The sequence below is a fragment of the Sapajus apella genome, unplaced genomic scaffold, assembly GCF_009761245.1.
Source record: "Sapajus apella isolate SASKATOON/1434 unplaced genomic scaffold, GSC_monkey_1.0 scaffold4, whole genome shotgun sequence".
Classification (NCBI taxonomy): domain Eukaryota; kingdom Metazoa; phylum Chordata; class Mammalia; order Primates; family Cebidae; genus Sapajus; species Sapajus apella.
The window spans coordinates 9,726,941-9,754,205 of NW_022436944.1; the positions used below are offsets into that span (position 1 = coordinate 9,726,941).

The following is a 27,265-nucleotide window of genomic DNA, read 5'->3' on the forward strand; positions in this document are numbered from 1 at the left end:
TCTCAAACCATGTCCACAACACAGCTCCCGGCCTTCTACCTGAAACGTGCTCCACTGTCAGCCTTTCCCATCTCAGCTAACGGCTCTGTCATTCCCCTACAGTCAATTCACCATAATCCCTTTCTCTCACCTCCCGAACTCCATTCTCTTCCTTTTCTCCATGCACACATTCAATGAACTAGTAAATGCTATTTGCTCTACTTGTGAAATGTGTCCAGATCTGACCACTTCTCACCATTCTCACAGCTACAGCTTCAGGCTATTGCCATCGTCTCCTAACTGGTCGCTCTTCTCCTACTCTTGTTCCCCCCTATCATCAGCCAAACTGATCTTTCTAAAAACATAGATCACACAGTCTCTGGCTTAAAAACCTTCAGATGGCTTCCTGCCACACTCACGATGATATCCAAAGTCCTCATCACGTCCTATATGGCTCTGTATGATGTGTCATACCCACCCCCATCTATCCACCTTGTCTCCTCTTCTCTCACATGTGTTCACCATGCTGCAGTCTCAGGACCTCTTTGTTTTTCCTTATACCACCAGACTTGTTTTTCCACCCTCCAACCAGCCCCAGTGTTCTGTCTGGATCACTCTTGCCTTGGATTTTTTTCATAGCTGGCTCCTCCTCATTCACATCTTTATTCAAATATCCTGACCAACCAGTCTAAATATCCACTATTGGCAATGGCTCACTCCCAAACCTCTTATCATCATCTGAAACTCTACTTTTACTTGCTCCTTGTGCCCTCTGTGAGGGTGTAAGCTCCACTGGGACAGAGATTTTGCCTGTTACCCTACCACTGTGTCCCTAAGATAGTACCCAGAATGTAGTAGGTGCTCAATAAAGATGTCTTAATGAATCAGTCTGTTATCTTCCTGGTCAGCCTACAGCTCCAGAAGAGGTGGGCTAAGAAATGGTAGATATCCACAGGTAGGAGGGTAGTAATTATTACAAATTCCTCCATGAGAAACAGCCACACTTGAGTCCCCAAAGGCTTCTGAGTCTAAAATATGACCATACATAAACATGTGTTTAAATCCCAACTCCATAACTTATCTATGTATGACTTTAACAATTTATCTTTCAGAGCTTCAGTTTCCTTCTCAGTAAGATGGAAATGTTATTACTTACTGGTTAGGTCTTTGGGAGCACTAAGAACTTCTTGGATTCAGTGGTCATGTCTTGATTTCATTCACACATTTGTTTATTCAATCAACAAAACATTTTTATTGATTATCTGCTATGTTCTAGACATTGGGCTAATTACTGAGAAGTCAACTATTCAAGAGTGAGCAAGGCAGACATGATCCAGGCCCTTGAGAGCTTATTGGCTAGTACAGCATTATAACAATGTGTGATCTTGGTTTCAACAAGGGAAGTACAGGGTACAATAAGCACAGAATGGAGGGCTAAACGTATTCTGAAACGGGAGATCAGAAAACGTTTCCTAAATTAAATTACACTTACAAAGAAATCTAAAGATATATAATAAATGATACTTAGGGTGGTGGTCACAGGGGCAAATGGGAGTTACAAAGACTTTCTGCTTCTTTAGAGGAAAGTAAAGAATACACCATAGCTAGAATGGCAGGGTGTGAAGAACTGGTGGGAGAGGAGGCCACTGAGGTGGACAGGAGCTCTAGGAGAACAGGTAAGTAATGCATGGGGGATTTCTTCCAAAACAATCACACAGTAGTAGAAGCAATGAACTAGCTATACACACATGAAAAGATGTTTAAAATGTATTAAAGAGAAAAGCTAAGACAAAATGAGAACTATAGCACATTAACACAAAATTATACTTGCACACAATGACTGCATATTTTATAAAGAATCACACATCACCATTCTCATACCAAACACATGCTAGTGAACACTTTGGGGAGTGGGGATGAGTGTTATCATTAGGAGTTAAGAGGCAAATAAATTCACAAGAGAGGGACCTTGCATGGACTGTCAGTGAAAGTGTCCAAAGAACTGAGGAGTGGGTTAGCTCAGTTCTAAATCCAGGTCCGAAGGGAAAGAACAACTAGAGGGATGAAGTGGGAGAAGGCCAGAGACTGGATCACCAGGAGTCCCAGGAAAAAGCATTTATGGCACATTTGGGGGAAGAGTAAATGGCCCTTTATGGCTTGATATCCCCCTGAGGCTACAGCCCACATCTGCTTTGCTCATTTCTGAACTATCCACTCCCCACCAACCAGCCCTGCTGAGGCTAATAGGCCAAGGAGCACAGAGACTGGATGAAGCCTCTCTCTGCCTCACTAGATGGGGGTCCTCAAAATGAAATCAAGCAAAGAAACTCACATAAGTATATGCAATTTGGATATACATTAAATTAATGCAGTCTTTCCATTTCAAAATGGAGAACTAGCATTATTACTTCTCAAAAAAATGGAACTACACCAGATTTAAGCCTCAGCAGCTGCTGGGCATTTAAAGTGTTCCTTTCTAATGTAAAGAGAAGAGTGCTGCTTCTGTCCCAGCAAACCAGCAACTTAAATGTGAAACACCATGGAGTGATTAAATATCAGCACTGGAATGACTCATGACAAGTTTCTATGAGAAATACCCACATTATGGAATTTTAGACTTAGCGCAGAAAAGGAAAATACAAAACTTCTTTCATAAATATTTTATTTCAAAATGGTGAGCTTTAGTTTGGGCTTTTGTCCTATAAAACATGTTTGCTCTTTAGTTGAGGAGAAAGTCGATCCTAAAATACCCTTAATTCAAGCCATAAGCTATTACAACTCCATTTGCTGTTTAATTTAGTCACCAACTACCTCAAGAGTGGAACATGACATATCTCAGGAAGCTTCATAAATGTCTATCAAATCATATGACAGTGCCTAACAGGGGAAAGCATAAGTCAAGTCAATTTACGTATAAAAAAAGTAATTCTCCAGGTTTTCAAAAGGTAAAATAGACAGGAAATCTACAGATTTCTTGCAAATATACAAACTTTGTGTATACATTTTACAACTGAGAGGACATTTAATAACATTAAACATTAAGCTTCTACTAATTTGTAAGTAACCTTCAGGTGAAATCATTGTGAATGAAAGTGGATAATTTTCTATGATATGGATCAGAGCCACACCTGAAATATACCATTAAGTGACAATAGCCAGAACTACATAGAAATAATGAAAAGCCTAGTGCTGGAGGCTAGTGTGAGACACAGAGATGCTTGAAAATGCACGTTGATTTGAAGCAAAAAGGTATATAGGAAGGCCTGTGGAAATGGCAAATCATTTTTTGTAGCTTTCACATCAGTGAAGTTAGATTAAAACAGGATGATCATATCAGGAATAAATAACTAAAATTTGCCACCTTTGGTTCTTCTGAGAGGGAAAGTTAGAGATCCCCTCACTCAGGGCAAAAATGTCAGAAGTCACCAGGAATTTTAATTGCTTATACAAAATGAAGAGAAGAAAGCACAGTATCTATGCCAACTAAAAGTTTGAGTACTAGCTATGGTTCTCAGCAGTCAATTCATTAATTTTGGTTCTGATTGCACATATCCTGTCAAAGCTAATTATTATTATTATTACTATTTTTGAGACAGAGTTTCACTCTTGTTGCCCAGGCTGGAATGCAATGATGTGATCTCGGCTCCTCGCAACCTCCACCCCCGGGGTTCAAGCAATTCTCCTACATGAGCTTCCCGAGCAGATGGGATTACAGACATGCATCACTGCGCCCAGTTAATTTTGTATTTTTAGTAGAGATGGGGTTTCTCCATGTGGTTAGGCTGGTCTTGAATGCCCAACCTCAGGTGATCCGACTACCTCAGCCTCCCACAGTGTTGGAATTACAAGCGTGGGCCACCCCACCCAGCCTTATTTTTTCAAATGGCGTTGCAACTTCAAAGCCATTAGTACCAATAAAGAATAATGTATTAGAAATGCCACAGGTGTGTATTAGTGCTCAGAAAATTGTTTAGCCAGCATTCACCTATGCAGACCCATGGGATTGGTGCAGGACATTTCTGTAGTAAAATTACTACCTTTCCCAATCAGAGCCTAAATAGAAGCCTAATTCATGAATTAATGCTCATTCTTTCCTGCTACAGATATTAGTTGCTATTCATTTCTAAGCTTTTACCAAACCCACTCAATCTCTGCAACTTTTTTTTCCTAAAATTTTGAATAGATTTGTCTTTTATCACCCTTCTCCCTCGGTGCTTAGAAGGATAAATACTATTATCAAGGTGTACTGCAAAAGTGAATACATTTTAATAGGATTATGATAACAGAAGCTTTATCCAGTGACTATTACAATGAGAAGAGAGAAGATTTCTGCTTTAAGATTAGAGTACGGACTTTGAAATGAAAAGCCAATTATCTTATTAGGTTGGCAACTGATGTACAGCACTCAAAGTCCTGTTTCTTGTTTGTAAAAGGAATCATTTTAGGTGAACATGCTTCTGACTGGCTACTAGTATGACATCCATTATAGTGAAAGAGCAAGAGAAAATACAAGAATTGCCATTCTGCACGTCTCACACCAGATGTGATTACTTTTTTTCTGAATCTGAAAAGCAGTCAAACACCTCAGTAGCTGAAAATGTGCAGCTGCTGTGTGTAAGTAGTAGATACATGAAATTGTATACGAAAGCATACACTCATGGAGATTGGATAGAAATGTTTTAAATTCAACTATAAAATAATTTAATGAGTCTAGTCTTTCTGACAGTTAAGAAAAACCACGTTTAACCAAGCATGAACTAAGGACTGGGGTCTTGACATTAAGGAAGTATTGATCCCAGAAAGACCTGGGGTCCTATCTTGGTGAAACTTAAACACAAATATCAGTCTGGAAGCAGTAGATGGGTTTGAGTCCACATTCAAGAGGGAACATTGTAGGGGACAGCTAAAGCCAGCTCCTGTAAGGTCACTACACGAGCTCTGCTGGCAAAGATGAGGTGCAAAGAAGATATCAATGACCAAAGAAGGTTGCCGCTAAAATAAAACACATGGGGAGGATAGCTGATGCCCACCGAGCAGCTCTCCCCTCCCCATGAAGCAACCTTGCCTCCAACAGGACCGACTACCAGCATTCACAGAGCAACTCAGGTATGCCAGGCTCCCTCATGCTTGATTCCATTTAAATTTTCCTCTTGATCTGTGGTCTCTATATTCCAAAAAGAAGCAGCTTCTCTATCAACCATAAAGGAATAAGAATGTTGTCTTACATATGTACTTTTACTATTTTAAATTTAAAAATTAAGATTGTGATTTTTCACTTGATGTCATGATTTTGAAACATAGCTTAATAGTTGGTTTGCCAAAGTCTAAGGTATGAAGGTATTACAGAGAAAGAATTGTGCAATTGATTGGCAAGAAATTAAGAACTACAGTATAATAACTAGGGAAAAAGAGATATTCAAAATATGTGACAATCAGTGTCCTTGCCACACCAAGCATTAATCCTTGGGTGGCTGAATTTGGAAGTGGGAATGGGGAAACCAGTCCCAGAGAAGATGCTGAGAGAGCAGAGGTGAATGTTCTCATGGGGCAGCAGTTATTAACAGATAATGTGAAATAACATCAATATTGTAACTACTGATACAGGTGCATACTAGATAAATATCAACTTGCTTATGATGAGAATGAAGTTACATCACCTGACATGGATAATAAATAAGATGCCTATAAAATATCATTCATTATTTGACCTATCCAAGATCAAGCCCTGTTTGCCAAAACAAAAGTCTATCAAGTTAAGACCTGATAGATATAAGACTCTTTTAGCAACTCTACTCTCATTTTTCTGCTCTAAGGATTCTAAGGGATTTACAAGGATTCCCTGTATTCTCTGCCTCTCAGTGAACTTATCCTAGGGTGACAATTGGCTTTCACTATTCTGTCTTCCTAAAACTTCCCCAGACCTATGCTTGTTCTAGAACCAAAGAAATCATCATAGACGTATGTTTATTTAAAATTTCTAATAGTAAAAAGAAACATATCTTTGTTAAAAAAAAAAAATATATATATATATATATATATATATATATATATATTATGTCCAAAAAACTGCAGAGAATTAAAAAAGATCCTGAAGACCACTGAGGTGCCTCAACAATTTGTCCACCTTCCTCTCCTATAATATCAAATATCTACTATATAATACATAGTTTCTACAGTATCTGTAATATCTAATATCTAGTTTTTTTGAACCAACATAAGAGGCTTGAGGTTAATATTTATCTTTGTCCCAGTATCTGTCCTGGTCTGGACCTACAGCAGTTTTTCAATGCATTATCGTAAATGAAGGAAATGTAACTTTGAAGATGGCTAGGAGCATAGATTTCGGACATTGCCAAGAGAAAACATGCAAAGGAGAAAAAGCTCTAGTCAAAGACCCAGGAGGCCCAGACCCTGTTCCTATCACTAACCTACTAATTACTTGTGTGAGTGACAAAGGCTCCTTCCTGGCTGATATGGTTTGGCTGTGCCCAACCCAAAATTTCATCTTGAATTGTAATCCCCATGTGTTCGGGGAGGGACCTTGTGGGAGGCAATTAGATCATGGGGGAGGTTCTCCCATGCTGTTCTTGTGATAGTGAGCAAGTTGTCATGTGATCTGATGGTTTGAGAAACGGCTTTTCCTCCCTTTGTCTACACCTCTCTCTCCTGCTGCCATGTGAAGAAGGATGTGTTTGCTTCCCCTTCCGCCATGATTGTATTAATAAGTTTCCTGAGGCCTCCCCAGCCATGTGGAAATGTGAGTCAATTAAACTTCTTTCCTTTATAAATTACCCAGTCTCAGGCAGTTTTTTATAGCAGCATGAGAACGAATTAATACACCAGCTTCTCCAGCCTCCACTTCCTCATCATGAAAAGGAAGGTATTTTCCTGTCCTGCCAGGCTCCCCAGGTTATGGTGAGGACACTTTGGAGGAAAAGGCACAATACAGTTGACTCAGGCTACCACTCAAAGGTGAATCACTTTATGGGAAACGTGGGAGCCAAATCTTGACAAAAAGATGTAAAACACTTATACACAGAATATCATCTATTATCAAAGAATTAGTCAGCAAAAGGAGTTTTAAGTGGTTATATAAAAACCCCTGACTTTTCTCTTTTGTAAATGATCAATGTCTAGGAAACCGAGCTAGATTCATTTTCAGGCAAAGACTAGCTGGAAACAAGGAAAACACTAAATGCTTCTTGCCAAATTGTCACGAGAGTCTAAAAAAAATGGTAGGAATCCTACAGGCTTATATGCTAACCCAAACCTGCTGACTGAGATGCGAGTAGAAGATTCTGAAGGACACAGAATATTCATACAAATCCAGGCATTTGCTTCATCATTGCTAAGAAGGTATGAAGGTGAAAAGGAATCAAAAAGCAGATAAAAATGGGGGTCAAAGTTTGGACTACCACAGAGGGATTTTAAACGGGCTGTCATAACTTCGAGAAATAACGAAAGTTCAAATACGTTGCCGATAAATTAAAGGCCTAAACCAATAGTATCAGATCATAAATCTACTATAAAATTAGCTATTTGAAAGTAGAGATGAAACTTTACCTGTAAATACCTCAGCACATGACTCCTAAGAATAAGGGTATTCTCTTACATGACTACAATATACTATCCTGGCTAAGAAAAATTAATTCAGAAAAGTTATCTTATAAACAGTTTACATTGAAATTTCCCCTATTGTTTCTAAAATGTTTTTTATGGTCTTTGTAAATTAGACAGGGGAATCTAGGATCTAATCAAGGTCCAAATAGTATATTTGGATGCTATGTTTCTGTTTGTTCTTTCCACAGCTAGAATGGTCCCTAAGATACTAGCCACCTGTCTTACAAAATGTCCCACATTCTGGATTTGTCTGATTGTTTCCTTGTGATTATATTCTGGTTTAACATTTTTGTCGAGTACTATGTAGGTGATACTGTATTCATCAGGAAGCAGATAATACCAGGGGTCTCCCTCTTGGTGATGCCAGGTTGGGGAAGGTGATGTCCTCCAGCTCTTTCCACTGTAGAGGCACATTTTCCCCTTTGTAGTAATTTAAATCATCTGTGGGGTGAGACTTTGAGAGTATTCTGAATCCCTAATATGATTTTAGCATCCATTAACACTCTTTGCTGAATTTATTAGAAATTTCAAAATAGTTATTATCTAATTCTATCATTCCTTCTACATTAATTAGCTGAAATTCTATGAAGCATAGCTTTCTGTACCACTCTTTCCTTTCTTTTTAGTATCACTATGAACCCATGGGCTTTTAAAATTTTTATTTAATAAGTTATAATATTTTAGTGCCATTATTCTGATGCTCAAATTGTCCCAGACTTTAGCCAAACGGAGTCCTTCAAGCTGCGATGTGTGTGTGTGTGTGTGTGTGTGTGTGTTTGCAAACAACCTTTTAGGTTTTGAGAACTGCCTTAATTTCTGACACTGTAGACTCACTGCTATGGTCTGAATGCTTGTGTCCCTCTCAAATTTATCTGTTGAAATTCTAATTCCCAAGGTGATGATATTAGAAAGTCTTTGGGAGGTGATTACGTCATGAAGGTAGAGCCCTTATGAATGGGATTAGTGCCATTAATCCCATTAGGGACCCCAAAGAGCTCTCTGTAACTCTTTCCACAAGGTGAGAATAGAACAAGAAGTTGAGAAGTCATCAATTGGCAACCTGGAAGAGGGTCCTCACAAAAGCCCAACCATGCTGACATCGTGATGTTGGATCCCAGCCTACAGAACCAAGAGAAATAATTTTCTGTTTTTAATAAGCCACCCAGTCTGTGGTATTTTGTTGTTAACAGCCTGAATAGACTAAGGTATTGTCTCTGCCCTACACCTGTATTCACACATTTAATCCAGAAGTATTCTTTCTAATCAATGTTGTTGTAGCAAGAGCTGAGGAATTATAAAGATGACAGTATAATAGTTTCCAAAAAAATGCTCTAAGAAAGATTCAAGTGACGGTTTCCACAGGTCAACCTTAATTATATTAATATCATTTTGAAACTTCCTCAGTTGAAGCTTTTCACTATGTTTTAGGGATTTAGCTTTTAGCTACATCTGCCGGAATTGTAATACAAATCAACTGGAGGAATTAAGAAAGAACAAAACCACATTTTATCCCTTATTCCTGAAAGCTGGTAAGGCTTTTATGTTATGTCTACATGAAACCAGACAACTGATCAATTCTGTTGATTTCTTTCAATTGACTAATTTTGTGAAAAGAAAACATGAGAAGTCCAAGTCTAGGTCAGGCAAATGGGCTGTGAGAGTCCCAGCTCTGCCCTTCAAGGGAGGTGCCTGGCTGTTCCAGACCTTGTGGAAAGGGAGACCGCGATACGCTCTCCACAGCCCTGGACTCAGCTCATTTCTCCTCCTCTCGCCTTAACTTCCTCACAGCTGACCTTCATTCCATTCCCTTCCCCCAGTTCCTCCAATATGACACACCCATATATGCCTCCCAGTTTTCAGACCTGGACAAGTCTCTTATTTCCCTCCCATGATCCACTGACTCCATGAATAGACCTTCACCAGTCCCACCCACCCCCTCCACGGACCACGTGCTTCTCAGCATCCAACAATCTTGTACACACAGAATTTATGCATTTCCCCTTGATAACAAGTTACAAGGATGTGCCTCCAAGACCTGAAGGACAGGACTAGAATAAATCCCCATAAAGGATCAGGATATAGAACGTGGGTCTTTATGGGGTTACCTCCCCTGTCATTTTCATGAGCTTGTTTTTCTAGTTTCTGCCAAAACTTGAAATGATCATATTCTTGTGATTTTATTCAGTGCTTTTCTTTCACACTGGTGGTAAGGTAACTTCTGGAGTCACACAGATTAGCTCCTCTGATTACCAACTGTGTGACCCTGGCAAGTTGCTTAACCCTTCTATGCTTTAGTTTCCTCATCTGTAAAGTGGATTTAATAGTAGTTACATCATAGGATTGTTGTGAAGAGTGAGTAAGGAACATGTCTACAGGATGCAAAATGTCTGACAATGATAGGTCAATTATGTGAGCTCTAATTATGATCACAGTTTTATTCTCACTCCCTGGGCAATCTCACCAAAGACTTTCCTACTTCTACACAAACAACTCTCAGATTTACCAATACTCCCCAATTAGTCTTCCATTCTTCTGCTATGTAATTGTCCTATGAACATCCTACTAGACTTTCCAGTTTCTCATACTCAACATTTCCAAACCAAAATTGTCTTTTTAGTACACTAATTTTTCTCCCTATTTCACTTTTTATTTTTGATAATTGTAGATTCACAGAATTTTCACTGTAAGAAATACGAAAATATCTTGTATAGCCTTTCTCTAGTTTCCCCCAGTGATGACACCTTACATAACTATAGTGTAGTATCACAACCAGGAAATTGATATTGACACAATCTACTGAGCTTAATCAAGTTTCAACAGTTTTACATGCAATGTATATATGTGCATGTGTTTTTAGTTCTATATAATTTTATCACATATATGGGCTCATGTAACCACTACCGCAGTTGATATACAAAACAGTTCCATCACAAAGATGCCTCCTGCTACCCTTTACAGCGCACCTGCCTTTTTCCCAACTCATGGCAACAACTAATCCGTTCCCCATCTATATAATCTTGTCTCTCCAAGAATGTTGTATGAATGGAATCATACAATATATAATTTTTTGATACTGGCATTTCTCACTTAGTATAATTTCCAAGAGATTACCCAAGTTGTGTACACCAATAGTTCTCTTCCTTTTACCACTGAATGGTATTCCAGTTTATGAAGTGCCACAGTTTATGACTAACCGGTCACACACTGAAGTATACTGGAGTTGTTTCCAGTTTGGGGCTATTATGACTAAAGATACTATATACATTTGTGTACAATTTTTTATATGAATACAGTTTTTATTTTTGTGAGATAAACATCCAACAGTGCAATTATAGTGTTGCATGGTAAGCATATTTTAGCTCTGTATGTAATTGCCATATTTTATTTTAGAGTGGCTGTACCACATTGTACTCTTACAAAATAAAAAGGATGTGTGAGGAGGAGCCATTTTATTTTCCTGTCTCTGAGCATTGTAGTATTCATGAAGAACCTGCACTCGGAGCTTCTGAAGCCACCACAATAGATGACACCTAACAAGACAGCACCGAGAATGGCAGAGAAGCAAGGTGGGGACCTGAGTTCATGATGAAATAACTGTGCCTCTGAAAAAAGGCAGGAGTCCTTCTGTCTCAGGACATCTTTTTACCTAATAAACTTTTTATTGTCTTTAAGAGTTTAAGACAATAAAGCAGATAAATCTGCCAGTTAAGCAGATTTTCTGTTTCTGGCCTACAAAAGTTTCTAAACAGATACAGCATTCTGAGTGCTCTTAGCCTGACATACTGATTTTAAGAGGAAACCTGCAGTTTAGTTGGCTAGAAGTGTATTCATACTTACAATGACTATTCTACAAAAAAGACAGTCAGACTTGTACAACCAGTGAGAAGTTGCAGCATAAAGAGCACAGACTCCAGAAGCAGGGAAACCAGATTCAAATCTCACCTTTTCATCTCACCAGCTGTGTGGCCTTAGGCAAGACACTTTATTTGACTGAATTTCAGTTCCTTCATTGTAAAATGCCTACAGTGATACCTACCTCATAGGTTGACAGGGTTTATTAAATGCAATAATGTAATAATGAAGGTCCTGTCAAATAGGAACCCAAATAAATGTTAGTTTCTCTTCCCCTAATGAATTCTTTGCCAAGATCAAACACTAACTTGGTGTATTAGACCATTAATTCAGACGCCTTCTTTCCAGCAGGAATTACTCTGACAGAGGCACTGGTGTCATCAAGAGTAATTTCTGCTGAAAAGGCTCCAATCTTCACATTTCTACTGTGAAGCCTAGTGTGGTGCAGAAGGGATCAGGCAGGGTTACTTCCAACCCTAGAGAAAATTGATGTGAAGATAACCACAGTGGAAGCATTTATACGCCCTTGATCGTTTTATTCTCACACCTTACAAAAGGTATGTGGGTGGAATTAATGGGCTCCAGGGAAGTGTGCTTGTAGTAACTTTTCCTCCAAATTATGTCCACATTTTCCATTACATGCCACCAAAAGCTAATTGTTCTGCTAATAATGATTAGCAAGCTCCTGAAAACAATTAATTAACACACCGTCTTAAGGATATATTGTGTTTGGATTATAAAAACAAAAGTAGGAGTTAGTGTTACCAAGAAGTCCTCTTTATTTCTCTCATAGCAATAGAGGCTACCGTAAAGGTATTCAACTTTTACAATAAATAAATAGAAGTCATGTTTACCTAAATAGTCATTAATTGCATGCTTGTACTAATAATGAGCGTAAAACTGGCAAATTTAAGTAGGAGACAATTTGACATGAAAACCCTTTAACGTTCATTTACTCTTTGACCTAAAAATCCCCCTCTTAGGAATTTATTTTTTATAAAGAAATAAAGATTTGTGCAGTAATTTTTCAAGAATTTTTCTTGCAGGGAGAAAACAACCTAAGCATTCAAGATCCAAAGATTAAATTATAGAATGTCTACCCAATCAAATACTATGCAACCATTGAAAATGAAATCACAGGAAAAAAATGTATTGACATGGAAAGACATATATGATATATTCCTAGATTTTGAGAGGTCATAAACTGTACATTCAATGCTTTAGAGTTTTCATCAAAATATATTTTTTAAAGTTTCAATGATATATACCAAAATGAGTATGAAATGCTTCCTTTAAAAGTTTTTATTTTATCTTGATTTTATATATTTTTCCAGTAAGTATGAACTGTGTAGAAAAAAAAAACAATTTTTAGAAACTCAAAAGAGAAATTAGTAAAATATTTTTAAGCTAAGTAGCTAGCAAATAGACCTTTCATTGTTTATTATCTGGATTCTGAGCTCTGGCTTCTCAGATTTCTGCCAAAATCTGACTTTTAAAGCTGCAATTTAGGTGACTAAAGACCAACTCCCGGCCGGGTGCGGTGGCTCAAGCCTGTAATCCCAGCACTTTGGGAGGCCGAGGCGGGTGGATCACAAGGTCAAGAGATCGAGACCATCCTGGTCAACATGGTGAAACCCCGTCTCTACTAAAAATACAAAAAAATTAACTGGGCATGGTGGTGCGTGCCTGTAATCCCAGCTACTCAGGAGGCTGAGGCAGGAGAATTGCCTGAACCCAGGAGGCAGAGGTTGCGGTGAGCCGAGATCGCGCCATTGCACTCCAGCCTGGGTAACATGAGTGAAACTCCGTCTCAAAAAAAAAAAACAAAGAAAAAAAAAAAAAAAAAAAAAAAGACCAACTCCCCAGGGAAAGAAGATCATAAGGTTGCCCTTTTAGGGAAGTTGACTGCTCCCTCATCTTACTGTTGATCATAAACTAGAAAACTGGTGAACTCTGAAACTAGGGGTAGTCTCTTTAGTCAGAAATGCCCAAGCTTCTACACTGACACTCCGGGAAGTTTAGAGTCGCTTTTCTGCCCATGCTTAGTTGGTTCTTTGTGTTTCCAGGGAAGGATCCTTTAAAAGAGAAGAAGCTGATTGGTAACCACTCTGGGATGCAGCTCCTGGCTGTCAACTCCAAGTGGATAAAAGCTCTGGCCTCTATCAGAGCCCTGCCTGCCATGTTGACCTGGACCCTGATTTACTTATTATTAATCATTATTATTTCCATGGGTGTTTACTGACCCTCTGCTACGTACCATACACTCTGCCAAGTACTTTTCACACATTATTTCATTTAAAATCTTAACAGCAGCCATGGAAGATTAAAGCTATCATTATCCTCATTTTATAGATGAAGAAACAATTTGCCCAAGATTATATGGCTAGTAAGGACTAGAGGCAAAATGAGAACCTAGATCTACCTGGATTTTATTAGCAGTTCCTTAATCAATGAAATTAGGATGTTTATAATTCACTTTGGGGAGAAAGTTCAATTTGCCATTCCTGGGTCTTTCTGGATGAGAGTTAAAAGTAATTCCAAGAAAATACTAAACCACTTCACATTTCACAACCATAGGAGTGATTCTGCTGTACAGCCACGCCCTTGACTGCTGGTGGCAAAAAAAAAAAAAAAAAAAAAAAAAAAGAGCCAAGACACAGCCAAGGAACTTTCTATGTTCAGCTCCAGGCTGACTTGCTTGTCACTTAATTTTTTCCAAACCTCAGATTCCTATGCAGAAAATGAGCTTTGTTCTTGTCCTAAATATCTTGTTTGTCAGTAACTAAGATAATGTATGTGTAGGCACTTTTCAAAGTACAAAGAGCAAGGAATCTTGATTACTCCTCATGCAAATTACTTCCGCCCTCAAAACCCAAAAGCAAGGTAACTTTTACACAGTATTTTGCAAAAGACTGAGTGAGGGCTTTTAGAAACACAGAAACATTAACGTAAAAAAGTCCCCTGTGTAATGTTTCCCCATGTTTAGCATTAGTAAGTCCTGAAGAAAAGTCATTGACTCAATGCTCCCTGCTCCCATCTAATGCTTTTGATTTAATGTTTCCTCTCTAAGTGCATGAACTTTTGAAATACAGGAAATTTTGCCATAGGACTTAAGAGTCTCCTGTGACTTGATGTTAGGATATCTCCTTAGTCATTTTGGTGTGTGCTCCCTGGGAGCAAAATAGAGCTTTGCCAGTGAGTTGATACACATTCTGTTTTTACTTAAGATGATAGTTGGCTCAATTATTCAAAAATATTATACCAAGGCTTAGGATTATATTTGCAAGAAGGACTAATTTTTTTTTATTATTGTACTTTAAGTTCTGGGATACATGTGCAGAACCTGCAGGTTTGTTACATAGGTATACCATGCTGGCGATTTGCTGAACCCATTAACCCGTCCGTCATCTTCATTAGGTATTTCTTCTAATGTTATCCCTCCCCTAGACCTCCACCCCGACAGGCCTCGGTGTGTGAAGTTCCCCTCCCTGTGTCCTTGTGTTCTCATTGTTCGACTCCCACTTATGAGAATGTGTGGTGTTTGGTTTTCTGTTCCTGCATCAGTTTGCTGAGAATGATGGTTTCTAGAGTCATCCAAGTCTCTACAGAGGACATGAACCCATCCTTTTTTATGGCTGCAGAGTATTCCATGGTGTATGTGTGCCATATTTTCTTTATCCAGTCTATCTTTGATTGGCATTTGGGTTGGTTCCAAGTCTTTGCTATTGTGAAGAGTGCCACAATAAACATACATGTACATGTGTCTTTATGAGTAGAATGATTTATAATCCTTTGGGTTATAAATCCCAGTAATGGGATTACTAGACCAAATAGTATTTGTAGTTCTAGATCCTTGAGGAATCACCACACTGTCTTCCACAATGGTTAAACTAATTTACACTCCCACCAACAGTAAAAGAGTTCCTATTTCTCCACATCCTCTCCAGCATCCATTGATTCCTGACATTGTAATGATTGCCATTCTAACTGGAGTGAGATGGTATCTAATCGTGGTTTTGATTTGTGTTTCTCTAATGACCAGTGATGATGAGTTTTCATATGTTTGTTGGCTGCATCAATATCATCTTTTGATAAGTGTCTGTTCATATCCTTTGCCCACTTTTTGATGGGGTTGTTTTTTCTTGTAAAGTTATTTGTAGATTCTGGATATTAGCCTTTTGTCAGATGGATAGATTGCAAAACTTTTCTCTCATTCTGTAGGTTGCCTGTTCATTCTGATGATAGTTTCTTTTGCTGTGCAGAAGCTCTTTAGTTTAATTAGATCTCATTTGTCTACTTTGGCTTTTGTTTTCATTGCTTTTGGTGTTTTAGACATGAAGTCTTTGTCCTTGCCTATGTCCTGAATGGTATTGCCTACGTTTTCTTCTAGGATGTTTATGATATTAGGTCTTACATTTAAGTCTTTATCCATCTTAATTTTTGCATAAGGTGTAAGAAAGGGGTCTAGTTTCAATTTTCTGTATATGGCTAGCCAGTTTTCCTAACATTTTTAAAATAAGGAATCCTTTCCCCATTGCTTGTTTTTGTCAGGTTTGTCAAAGATCAGATGGTTGTAGATGTGTGGTGTTATTTCTGAGGCCTCTGTTCTGTTCTATTGGTCTATATCTCTGTTTTGATACCAGTATCATGCTGTTTTGATTACTGTAGCCTTGTAGTATGGTTTGAAGTCAGGCAGCTTGATGCCTCCAGCTTTGTTCTTTTTGCTTAGGTTGTCTTGGCTATATAGGCTCTTTTTTTGGTTCCATGTGAAATTTAAGGTAACTTTTTTCTATTTCTGTGAAGAAAGTCAATGGTAGCTTGATGCACATAGCACTGAATCTATAAATTATTTTGGTCACTATGGCCATTTTCATGATATTGATTCTTCCTAACCATGAGCATGCAATGTTTTTCCATCTGTTTGTGTCCTCTCTTTTTTCCTTGAGCCGTGGTTTGTAGTTCTCCTTGAAGAGGCCCTTCACGTCCCTTGCAGTTGTATTCTTAGGTATTTTATTCTCTTTGTAGCAGCTGTGAATGGGAGTTCACGTATGATTTGGCTCTGTTTGTCTATTATTGTGTATAGGAATTCTTGTGATTTTTACACATTGATTCTGTATCCTGAGACTGCTGAAGTTGCTTATCAGCTTAAAGAGATTTGGGGCTGAGATGATGGGGTTTTCTAAATACACAATCATGTCATCTGCACACAGAGACAATTTGACTTCCTCTCTTCCTATTTGAATGCCTTTATTCCTTTCTCTTGCCTGATTGTCCTGGCCTGAACTAATACTACATTGAATAGGAGTGGTGAGAGAAGCATCCTTGTCTTGTGCTGATTTTCAAACAGGAATGCTTCCAGCTTTTGCCCATTCAGTATGATACTGGTTATGAGTTTGTCATAAATAGCTCTTATTATTTTCAGATATGTTCTATCAATACCTAGTCTATTGAGAGTTTTTAACATGAAGGGCTGTTGAATTTTATCAAAGGCCTTTTTACGTCTATTGAGATCACCAGGTGGTTTTTGTCATTGGTTCTGTTTATGTAAAGCATTACGTTTATTGATTTGTGTATGTTGAAACAGCCTTGCATCCCAGGGATGAAGCTGACTTGCTTGTGTGGATAAGCTTTATATGCTGTTGGATTCGGTTTGCCAGTATTTTACTGAGGATTTTTGCATCTATGTTCATCAGGGATATTGGCCTGAAATTTTCTTTTTTTTGTTGTGTCTCTGCCAGGTTTTGTTATCAGGATGATGCTGGCCTCACAAAATGAATTAGGGAGGATTCCCTCCTTTTCTATTGTTTGAAATAGTTTCAGAAAGAATGGTATCAGTTCCTCTTTGTACTTCTGGCTGTGAATTCACCTGGTTCTGGACTTTTTGGTGGTAGGCTATTAATTACTGCCTCAGTTTCAGAACTTGTTATTGGTCTATTCAGGTTTCCATTTCTTCCTCGTTTAGACTTGGGAGGGTGTATTTGTCCAGGAATTTGTCTATTTCTTCTAGATTTTCTAGTTTATTTGCATAGAGGTGTTTATAGTATTCTCTGATGGTGGTTTGTATTTTGAAGGGATCACTGGTGATACCTCCTTTACCATTTTTTATTGTGTCTATTTGATTCTTCTCTCTCTTCTTCTTTATTAGTCTGGCTAGCCAGGTCTATCTATTTTGTTGATCTCTCAAAAAACCGTTCCTGGATTGACTTTTTGAAGGGCTTTTTGTGTCTCTATCTTTTTCAGTTCTGCTCTTTTATTAGTTTTTTCTTGTCTTCTGTTAGCTTTTGAATTTTTTTGCTCTTGCTTCTCTAGTTACTTTAATTGTGATGTTAGGGTGTTGATTTTAGATCCTTTCTGCTTTCTCTTGTGGGCAGTTAGTGCTATAAATTTTCCTCTAGACACTGCTTTAAATGTGTCCCAGCGATTCCAGTACATTGTGTCTTCGTTCTCATTGGTTTCAAATAATTTATTTCTGCCTTGATTTTGTTATTTACCCAGTAGTCATTCAGTAGCAGGTTGTTCAGTTTCCATGTAGTTGTGCTGTTTTGAGTGAGTCTCTTAATCCTGAGTTCTAATTTGATTGCACTGTGGTCTGAGAGATTGTTTGTCATGATTTCCATTCTTTTGCATTTGCTAAGGAGTGCTTTACTTCCAATTATGTGGTCAATTTTAGAATAAGAATGATGTAGTCCTGAAAAGAATGTATATTCTTTTGATTTGGGGTGGAGAGTTCTGTAAATGTCTACTAGGTCTGCTTGGTCTGGAGCTGAGTTCAAGTCCTGAATATCCAAGAAAGACTAATTTTTTAAAAAAACTAACCAATGAGGGTAGAGGGAATAAATGGATTTTTTATTTACCATTTTTAAAAATAAGCTTTTTAAAAGTTGTAATAGCAATACGCGCCCATGTTTTAACATTCAAAGAGGACACACAAAGTGAAATGGACAAGTACTGACTCCACGTACATTCCATTTCCAATTGGTAACAATAGTTTCTCCTACATGCTTTGAGAATTTTTCTATGATTATACAAACAAACAGATGTAAATATATACCAATTTTTAACACAGTATCATTCATACTATAGACTGCCCCCCAAAATGCTTTTTTCTTAAACATATGTTTGTATAGTTGTTAATATCCGCAAGTATTGCTCAGTTTTAAGCTCTCTGCTGTGGTATTCCATTGCATGGATATAACAAGTTATTTCAACATTTTTCTCTGGGTTAATACTTAGTTGTTTACAGATTTTTAATAGCACAAACAGTGCTGCAACCAAAATTTCACCATGTCTTTGCTCAATTATATGAGTTCATCAGTAGAAAAATTCTTAGAAGTAAAATTATGTCAGAAAAGAGGTTATTAAAGTGTTGATAGATTTTTTAAAATGCAAATTACCATCTAAAGTTGGTTGTACTAATTTGCTTTTCCCCCCACCCTTGCTATTGAGAGCCCCGCCTTTGCCAACAATGGGTATAGATGATACAAGAACCTATTAAACTAAGATGGATACTATTAATTTTCAGTGGACACTGGATTAAAACAAGTATTTCTAGGTCTTAGATAACAAGAAACTGGAAATGTCTGCCTTTAGATGTACTGTGAATCTCCAGGCCTTGAGCTCCGAGAAGAAATCTTGTTGAAGTGAAATAAATCTCAAAAGAGGGGCTTAACACTGATGGAGTGTTTATTGTGTGCCAGGCACTATTCTAAGTACTTTATATACCTTAAGTCTCCTATAATCCCAAACAGCCCTATTAAAAAGGTGCTTTAGTCATTCCCATTTTACAGACAAAAAAACTAAGGCACAGGGAAATTAGTTCCCCAAGATCACTCAGCTGATTGATGATAATGCTCAGATTTGAGTCTAGGTAGTTTAGGACCAGAGTCAGATACTTTTAACCACTAAGGCATTCTGTCTGTGCTCCTAATGATATGGTAAACACATTTTTTGAATATCTGCTCTATGCCAGGACTGATACATGCGCCATCTTATCCTCATAGCAATACTAAGACATGTTATTCCTGTTCCAGAGATATTAAAGTGGCTTTCTAAAATGACAGCAAGAGTATGTGTAATGAGGTATGTCTGATTCCAAAGCCATGCTTCTTTGCAGGAACTAGTTGTCATAATACTCATTTTATAGATAAGAAAATCAAGATTTCAGAATGAGACATATTAGGGAGTTTAAATGGGGTCATCCTTGCTAACAAACAGAACCTACCAGGGAGCTCCATCACATCTAGTTCTTCCTTCATCAGACTGCTATACAGTTGGAATATTCATGTATATTTAATTAACAGATATGTGGTTATAGAGTAGCATATACTGGCAATTTGCTGTCTGCCATAAAGTATGAGCTCAAATTGTCCAATGTGGACTAAAATTGAAGACAGAATAAAGTCTCCCAATTCCAACCATCAACAAAGCCCATTTTAAAAGACTGATATAGTTAGGTGAGGATGAGCAGATGGACTCCCACACTGCAGAGACATACATCACTAGAATATGGTAGCAACATATTTTTAAGCTCAGTGAGAAATTCATTATCAGTCCATCAAAAAAAAAAAAAAAAAGGTTTGGGGCTGGTTCCTGAATTTACAACTGTATTCCTTACAGTATGTAAGAAAGTTTGAGAGCCCAATGAAGGTAAGAACAACAACACAAGGACAGAGAGCTTCAGAGAAGAGCCTTCTGCGTGGGCAAATCCCACCAGCCGATCACTGCTTCTGCTCACACCCTCCATGCCCAGCTCAATGTCTAAGAGTTCAGGCCCTCGGCCAAATCCACTGTGTTACCTTTAATACGTTATCAAACCTCTCCAACTATTTTTCTCATCTGTAAGATAGGCAGTAACCAATAATGCCTGCCTCATTCATCTGCCATGAAGATTAAATATTGTCCGTACAGATTGCTTCCCTGAAGTTTGGAGTTAGAGCACAGAATCACAAATGTCCACATACAGATATCCCTCCCTTTTATGTTTCATTGTCATAGTCATTTTTTAATGAAATTAAAAAAAAAAAAACATACTGTTCTATCTCTAAGTCTGAAACTAAAAAGGGAATTTATACTCATTGGCTTACAACAGCTCCATGCTCTGGAGGTCAGAGTATGCAAATCCTGTATTTCTATGCCTGGCAGCCCTAGTTATGAATGAGGCATTAGATATCTGTTATCACTGTCACAAAATAAACAACATGTTACCAGTTTATCTTTTGATTATCACAGCTTGTTAGGCACAAGTCAGTGTAGGCAGTTATTCAATCAGATTTGGAGGTTAATTTGATTATCTCTTAAAATTTTTTTTGTACATCATGGTTGCTAATGTAATATTACTACAAGGAGTAAAACTCAGCCTGGAAGAATATGCAAATGTGACTGTTATGTTGTTCAGTTTTCAGGTCAATTAAATATTTGCTTTGAGCTTTTCGCATTGCTTTGCAAATTCCTATAAAACTTACTATTCATTCCTGTACCTAAAGCTTATTTTGCATGAAGTCTTTGCCATTATTTCCTTTTTATTGAAAATTGAGTTTTTAATTATGTGTCACAATCATATATAATATGAATCTTTATTTGCAAAATCTTTTTTCTGTTCATGTTAAATCAATTACCTTTGTCCCTTTGTTAGTTGGGCAGTGGAAGGCAGCAGTTTCAGATTTTCTGTATGAGAAGATGTCTGCAACTCATGATAACAGTACTGGCTCTTCTAGCTAGCCCAGGAACAAAGACCTTTAATTAGATAGGCCAGTCTTGTCAGCCTCTGCTGGGTGGGATCAGGTCTATATGAAGCCAAGACGACTCATTTAAAAATAAAACGTAATAATTATTTACTCAAACTGGCTTTTAGAAATTGTGTGGATCCCCAAAAAAGGTGTTTTCACAGTTGAATTTAGAAAAAGGAACCTAAACTTTATCAGAATGGTTGGTGTCTGTAAACATAACTGTTGTCTTTTGTTTTGTAGCCTTAATCTTTTGTTTAAAGGATTATAGTCAAAATCTATAAATGACAGTAAATTAAAAATCAGGCAAAATTAGAAGAGTTAAGCAGCGCCTGAGATGAAAGAAAAATGAAAGATCTGTATCATAGACATTGGGGGAAATAAATGAGCTGGTTCATCTGCAGACACCTGTTAGACTTTTGTCATCTTTCCTCAACAAGAGCCTCCTCCTGTCCATTTCTGGTTCCATACACAAGGCTCCCATCACTCAATTCAAATGTTTAAGTCCCTTTTGAGTACTGCCTTCACATCACGTCTTAGTAAGCCTTAAAATCTTATTTATTCTTACTTCATATTTTTTTGTGTCTTATTTTTTACATTTCTAACTGAAACCTCATTTCTTCTCACCTGGAATAGCAACACAGCCTTCTTAATGGTCTCCCTGATCCCTGGTTGCTCTCCATTCAGTGGAGCCTCCACATCGCAGCCTCATTCACCTTCACACAAGCCTATTTTGATCATGTTACTTCTCTGAACAGATCCCTTCAAAAGAAAAGTTAAACTCCCTGACCACAGTTCTTCGGTCAGCTCCAATTTACTTTTCTAGGCGTATCTACCATTAATTTCCATATATTCTCCAAATTTCAGTCAACTACCCCCAATCCTTCGAATCACCTCCAAATCATCCAATTCTACTTACTCCACATGGGAGATCTTCTTCTCAACTCCAAATTCCCACCCATCCTTCAATCCCAGAATTAAATATGACCTATTCTATATTTAAAAATAAGCAGTTCTAATGTTCCTTAGATATAGCATTGGAATTGCTTCAGCCCCGAGTACAGGTTGTCCATGCAGTCAGATCATACAGGTGTTTACATGCCACAGAAAGAACCTTGGAATTCATTCTTTAGGCTACAGGGAACCAATAAAGAGTGTTGTGCATTGGAATTATAAATCAGAGTTGTATTTAACATAGATGATGCTGCGGCAGTGGAGAGACTGAATTGGATGGGAGTAAAGAGACTGTGGCAGAATCCACTGAGCAGTTTCTGGATTTGCCTGAGACATAAGACTGAAAGAGTACATTGGGAGGGACTATGATGAGCTCAATTCTAAGTGTGTTGAATGTGAGGTTCTAGGGAATAGGGTGAGACAGGCAATGTTACCGAGTGCGTGACTTAAGGAGGCACTTACTTTAAGGTGCTCACTCAGCATGTGAATGACCCAAAGCATATGTACTTCCTTAAATTCTTCACCCGAGGCACCTAGCTTGCCTTACTGCTAAGTTCCTATGATACATTTCTTAGAGATATCACCTTGGCAGCCAGGGATGTACACTGCTCACATCTCCCTTCAAGGAAGAACTTGTTATTCATCTGCAAGAAGTGCAGTTAGCTGACAACATCCAGCTACAGGACTTTCAGGATCTTCCTCAACTTTTAAGCTACAGCCATGCTCTTTCAGGAAACCCCAGCCAATGACTGAGCATGGCAGGTGTACTAGGCCTGGACATTTCTGCCCAATGCGAGGCTCCTTTAATGGGCAATCTTTTCTCTGGAGGTTGCCACGGGGTTGGGTGAGATTTTGTCAGACCTGCATTGTGTGGTCAGAAGGCTTTCCCTGCCCAATTTTGCTTCCTTCCCCATTTGTCTTTACCCTCAAATAAACTACTTGCCTACTAATTCTGCTCAGAATCTCTTCCCAGAGAACCTAAATGACACATTCAGTGAACAACTAGCCATACCAATCTGAACCTGGAACTAGAGAAGAATTGGTGAACTCAAGTGATTTTGTTGTATAGTGGCTAAAAGGCTGAGCTCTAGAATCTGGGTTCAAATCCTGTTCCTCTATTTCTGATCTTATACAAACTTAGGCAAATGACATCAACTTCTCGGTACCTCAGTTTCTTCACCGGTAGAATGGGGATGTTAACAGTAAATGAGAACTATTTAAGATAATGCATTTAAAGTATTTAGTGCAGTACCTGGTCCATAGCTGGCCCATACTAAATGCTAAAGAAATAGAAATTAAAATTATTATGTAGGCTTTGAAATACTATTTACAGAGGTTGTCTGGCATAACAAAATAGGAGAAATGTTTACTTAATCAAATAATTTTCCTGACTGATAAAATTACTGAAGATTAATTTTGAAAAATTTGAAGTCCAATTCTGTCATTTTTTAAAAATTACATTTCTTCTTACTTCCAATATGGCTCCTCTCTCCATACAATGTCATCACCTCCTTGTCTCCTGTCATGATTTATATCTCCTTTCTTTTCCATCTGCTCCAAATTCTCCTATTCCTCTCCTTTCTATCAATTTTTGCTAATAAGCTCCTCCCACATTTGGTTGAGAACTCCTCTTCTCTGGAGAGTCTTTCATGACCAGCATGCCCACCCCACCCCAACTGTGATTGTTCTCTATTGGCAAATGCTCCCAAGGATTCTGTCCTTTTAAAACTAAGAAGTACAGAAAAAAAAAAAATCCAGTGCAATTCTCAAACCACATTGAAGGTGTCTTGCCTCCATAAACAATGGTTAATAATGAAATAGCAGGAATGCAGCAAACCACCACCAGAACATGTGTATACCTATGTAACAAACCTGCACGATCTGCACATGTGTGCTAGAACTTAAAGAATAATAAATAGTTAAAAAAAGAAAAGAAAAGAAATAGCAGGAATGGTATCACCTACTTCTTTAGACAGGACCTTCCCTACCCCACGCCTCCTTTTGTCCCAAAGCTAGAAGCCAGCTTGGAGATGTGATGCTTAATAAATGCTTAAAGGATAAATGTTTTCAGCTGTGGATGCATGGTCAGTCTACAAATTACATTTTTCATGTCTTCATTCTGTATGTGAGCCTTAAAAATAAAACTTTTGGTAAGACAATCTCAGTCACAAAATGGAGAAACTATTGTATGGGGACAAGTGTTTTACAACCATTTTAGGTATTTTGGGGTAATATAAGTTTGTTTCATAAAATAAAGACCTGGTCCACAATACATCTAAAAGCCAGTAGGTGGTCATAATTAGAGACAGATGGCAAATGCAGCGTTCTTGCCTCTCACTATTTAGTACATATAATATTCACTACAAAATGGCACTGAATGTTTTTCTGTTACCACACAGTACTACATAAGCTCTGAAAAACAAAACCTCTTTTTACACCTATGAAACTTCAAACAAAATAACTGACTTCAAAAGTAAAGTGAGAGCATTTTGTAATGGGATGGAAGGCAAGGAATATTTTTACACAGCTTAATATTTCTATATATGTCTTCATGCATATTGCAATACTCATGAAAAAAGGTGCTACTAAATCTTCAGCCATCCTATCCATTCAATTTAAAACCTTCCTTAAGATATTTTCATTCAAGGCAAGATTCCTACATTGAGTAGGACACAATCTTAGGTTCATTTATAATATTGGAAATTAATAAAACCTAAAATAGCAATCAGTTACACACAGAGCAATATATGAGTATAACACTAATAGCCTACATAGATTTTTAATGTCTCCTAATATAATATGCTGTTTCAAGGAGCCATGTCTATATATTGCAATGCATTTTGACTGTACTATTATACTTTAATTACAAATTGAACATGGTTGACAAAAGCAGCATTTAGGAGTTATATAAATTTTTAAAGATACACATAATCCTCTGTAAGTACACAGCTCAACATGTAATAAAATATTAGATCTCGGATGCTAAAAAGTAAAGGTAGCTTTCACACTGACCTTAATAATATTTATTTTTATTGTTACAACTCAGTAAACTATTTTAGTAAAGTTTACAATTGTCAACAATGCAAAGTGAATAAAAAACAATTGTGGCTTTTGTGATCATTATCATGAAGCAAAAGTAATAGCCAATATGAAATAATTAACCTATTTACTACCTCAGCTTAAATATATTAAGAAACTACAAGATGGCATTAATACTATCCTAATCTGCTTCACTTAACAATATTTAAGATGCTTCCATTTTCAAGTATCAATACCCACTATATATTTAGAAAACCTACTTATGAACATCTATTTTATTTAATTTCTTAGAAAACTACGAGCTCAAAGAAAACCTACTTTTCTTTGTGAATGCTATCTGACTTGCTACCTTATTTTCTCATCTTTACAACAATTAGTTAATATAGATCTCAAAAAGCAAGTGCATAATGCAAAGTGAAAGGATTATTATAAAGACAAGAAAACAAGTTTCTATTACTAAAGCAATACTCAAGATAAGTTATTTTTAAGCATTTAGCACATTACAGTTATAATTAGCTAACCACCAGTTAGAAATATACATATTTTTCAAAATAAGTCTTTTAAATATAGTGTTGCAAGTATCTTTCTACCTTAAGAATTTGAAATAGCAATTAAGTATGAACCTTAAATCATTCGTCTTTACAACTAGAAGAGCGAGTCCCAAAGATGTAAATCTCATCCAATGAGACAAGGGATGCTGAATGTATTATTAATTGCTAAGTAATCTCTTAATTTTAGAATCTAGCACCCAATACTAGCAGATAAATAATGTGATTTATGAGCCTGCACTCTCACGCTGCTTTACTAGAGTTCAATAAACACATGCAGATCCTAAATGTACAGTGTGAATGTGATTCCTACAAGCCAGAAAACATAGCAGGATTTGGCTATAGCAAATCTACCACATCTACTTATTATTCAAGCACTAGTATTTAGAATACCTAAAATGCCTGCTGAACACTGCAGATCAATGTCCCCCTGGGGTTACTCCAAAGCACAACCACATCTCTTCCCCTCACTGCTTACTGAGTTTTAAGAAGGCAGGTAACACGGGGTAGAAATTCTCATACGGCAGCAATATAACTCTTCTCTCCAAATTTTCAAAAATCAACACCTCCTCCCCATACACATGCACACACACATCCACAAGAAAGGAGGGCTTTTTAAATAAGTGTTTAAAACACACCATTTATGTGGGTTTGAAAAATTTATTTTTCCTCGACTTGCTGCTGTTGTATAAGATGTTTACAGATCTGATTAGAAAATCTGGATGTTCATAAAAAAGTATTGCTTTCAATGAGATTCCTTTAGTGAAATCTGTCTGCACAGACACATGTGTGCATAAATAATACATATTTATGCACACATGCCTACATTAACAAGGACACATGCACACACACCTAGACCAACAATTAAGCCCACACAGTTCTATAAGCCCTTTTCGACATTTTTTGCAGGCATGTTATTCAGAAGACAGATTTTTAAAAAATGATAAGCAGCTGCATATAATGCACATCCAAGTGGCACGTTTAGAAAAGCAAATACATTACCAGACGCATTTTGAAGTTTCTGGAACACCTGCAGGTGAAAGGAGACTGGATCGGTTGCTGGCACACTGTATTCCTCAGAATCACAGAGCTCGATGTGACTGTGAGGGAATGTGAGGCGAGTGTGAGGCTGGAAACCTTTGAGTTGAGCTACTCTAGGCATCAGAAACCCTCAAAGAGGGAAAAGAAAAAGGCAGCCCACAGACAGCTAGATGAGAAACTTCTGGCACCTCTCCAGCTCAGGAATGAATTCTCTGTAATTTGGAGACGTATAGTGATGGAAATGAAGAGAAACTTGGATTTACGGGTGAATTTGCTCAGCCATGCAGAAATAGGCAGGTAACAGTCTCTCAGCTCATTTTAAAACAGTCATTCAGAAACAAGACTGAATCAAAAAATTAACAGGCATTTTCCTGCTTTTGAAAAAATGAAGAGGCTACTCCAGCCAGCTTCCCTAGATGCCTTTACAAACTTCAAATGGATCATTCCATCAGCTATTTGTTGCACATTTTATTAATCCCAGTGCAGACGTAAACTGGAAAATCTAATTCC

The 27,265-nt window shown here is 37.6% G+C and overlaps 1 protein-coding gene across 2 annotated transcripts in view; it reads right to left on the reverse strand.

Annotated features, from left to right (window-relative positions):
• Positions 1-27,040, reverse strand: part of LOC116539304 (schwannomin-interacting protein 1) — a 785,902-nt gene extending 758,862 nt beyond the window's left edge. For both annotated transcript variants that reach the window (XM_032262121.1, XM_032262100.1), the window contains exon 1: positions 26,717-27,040. In XM_032262121.1, the coding sequence (XP_032118012.1) occupies positions 26,717-26,725 (9 nt within the window). In that variant the 5' untranslated portion in view covers positions 26,726-27,040. The remainder of the gene's footprint in view (positions 1-26,716) is intronic.
• Positions 27,041-27,265: the final 225 nt, after the last annotated feature.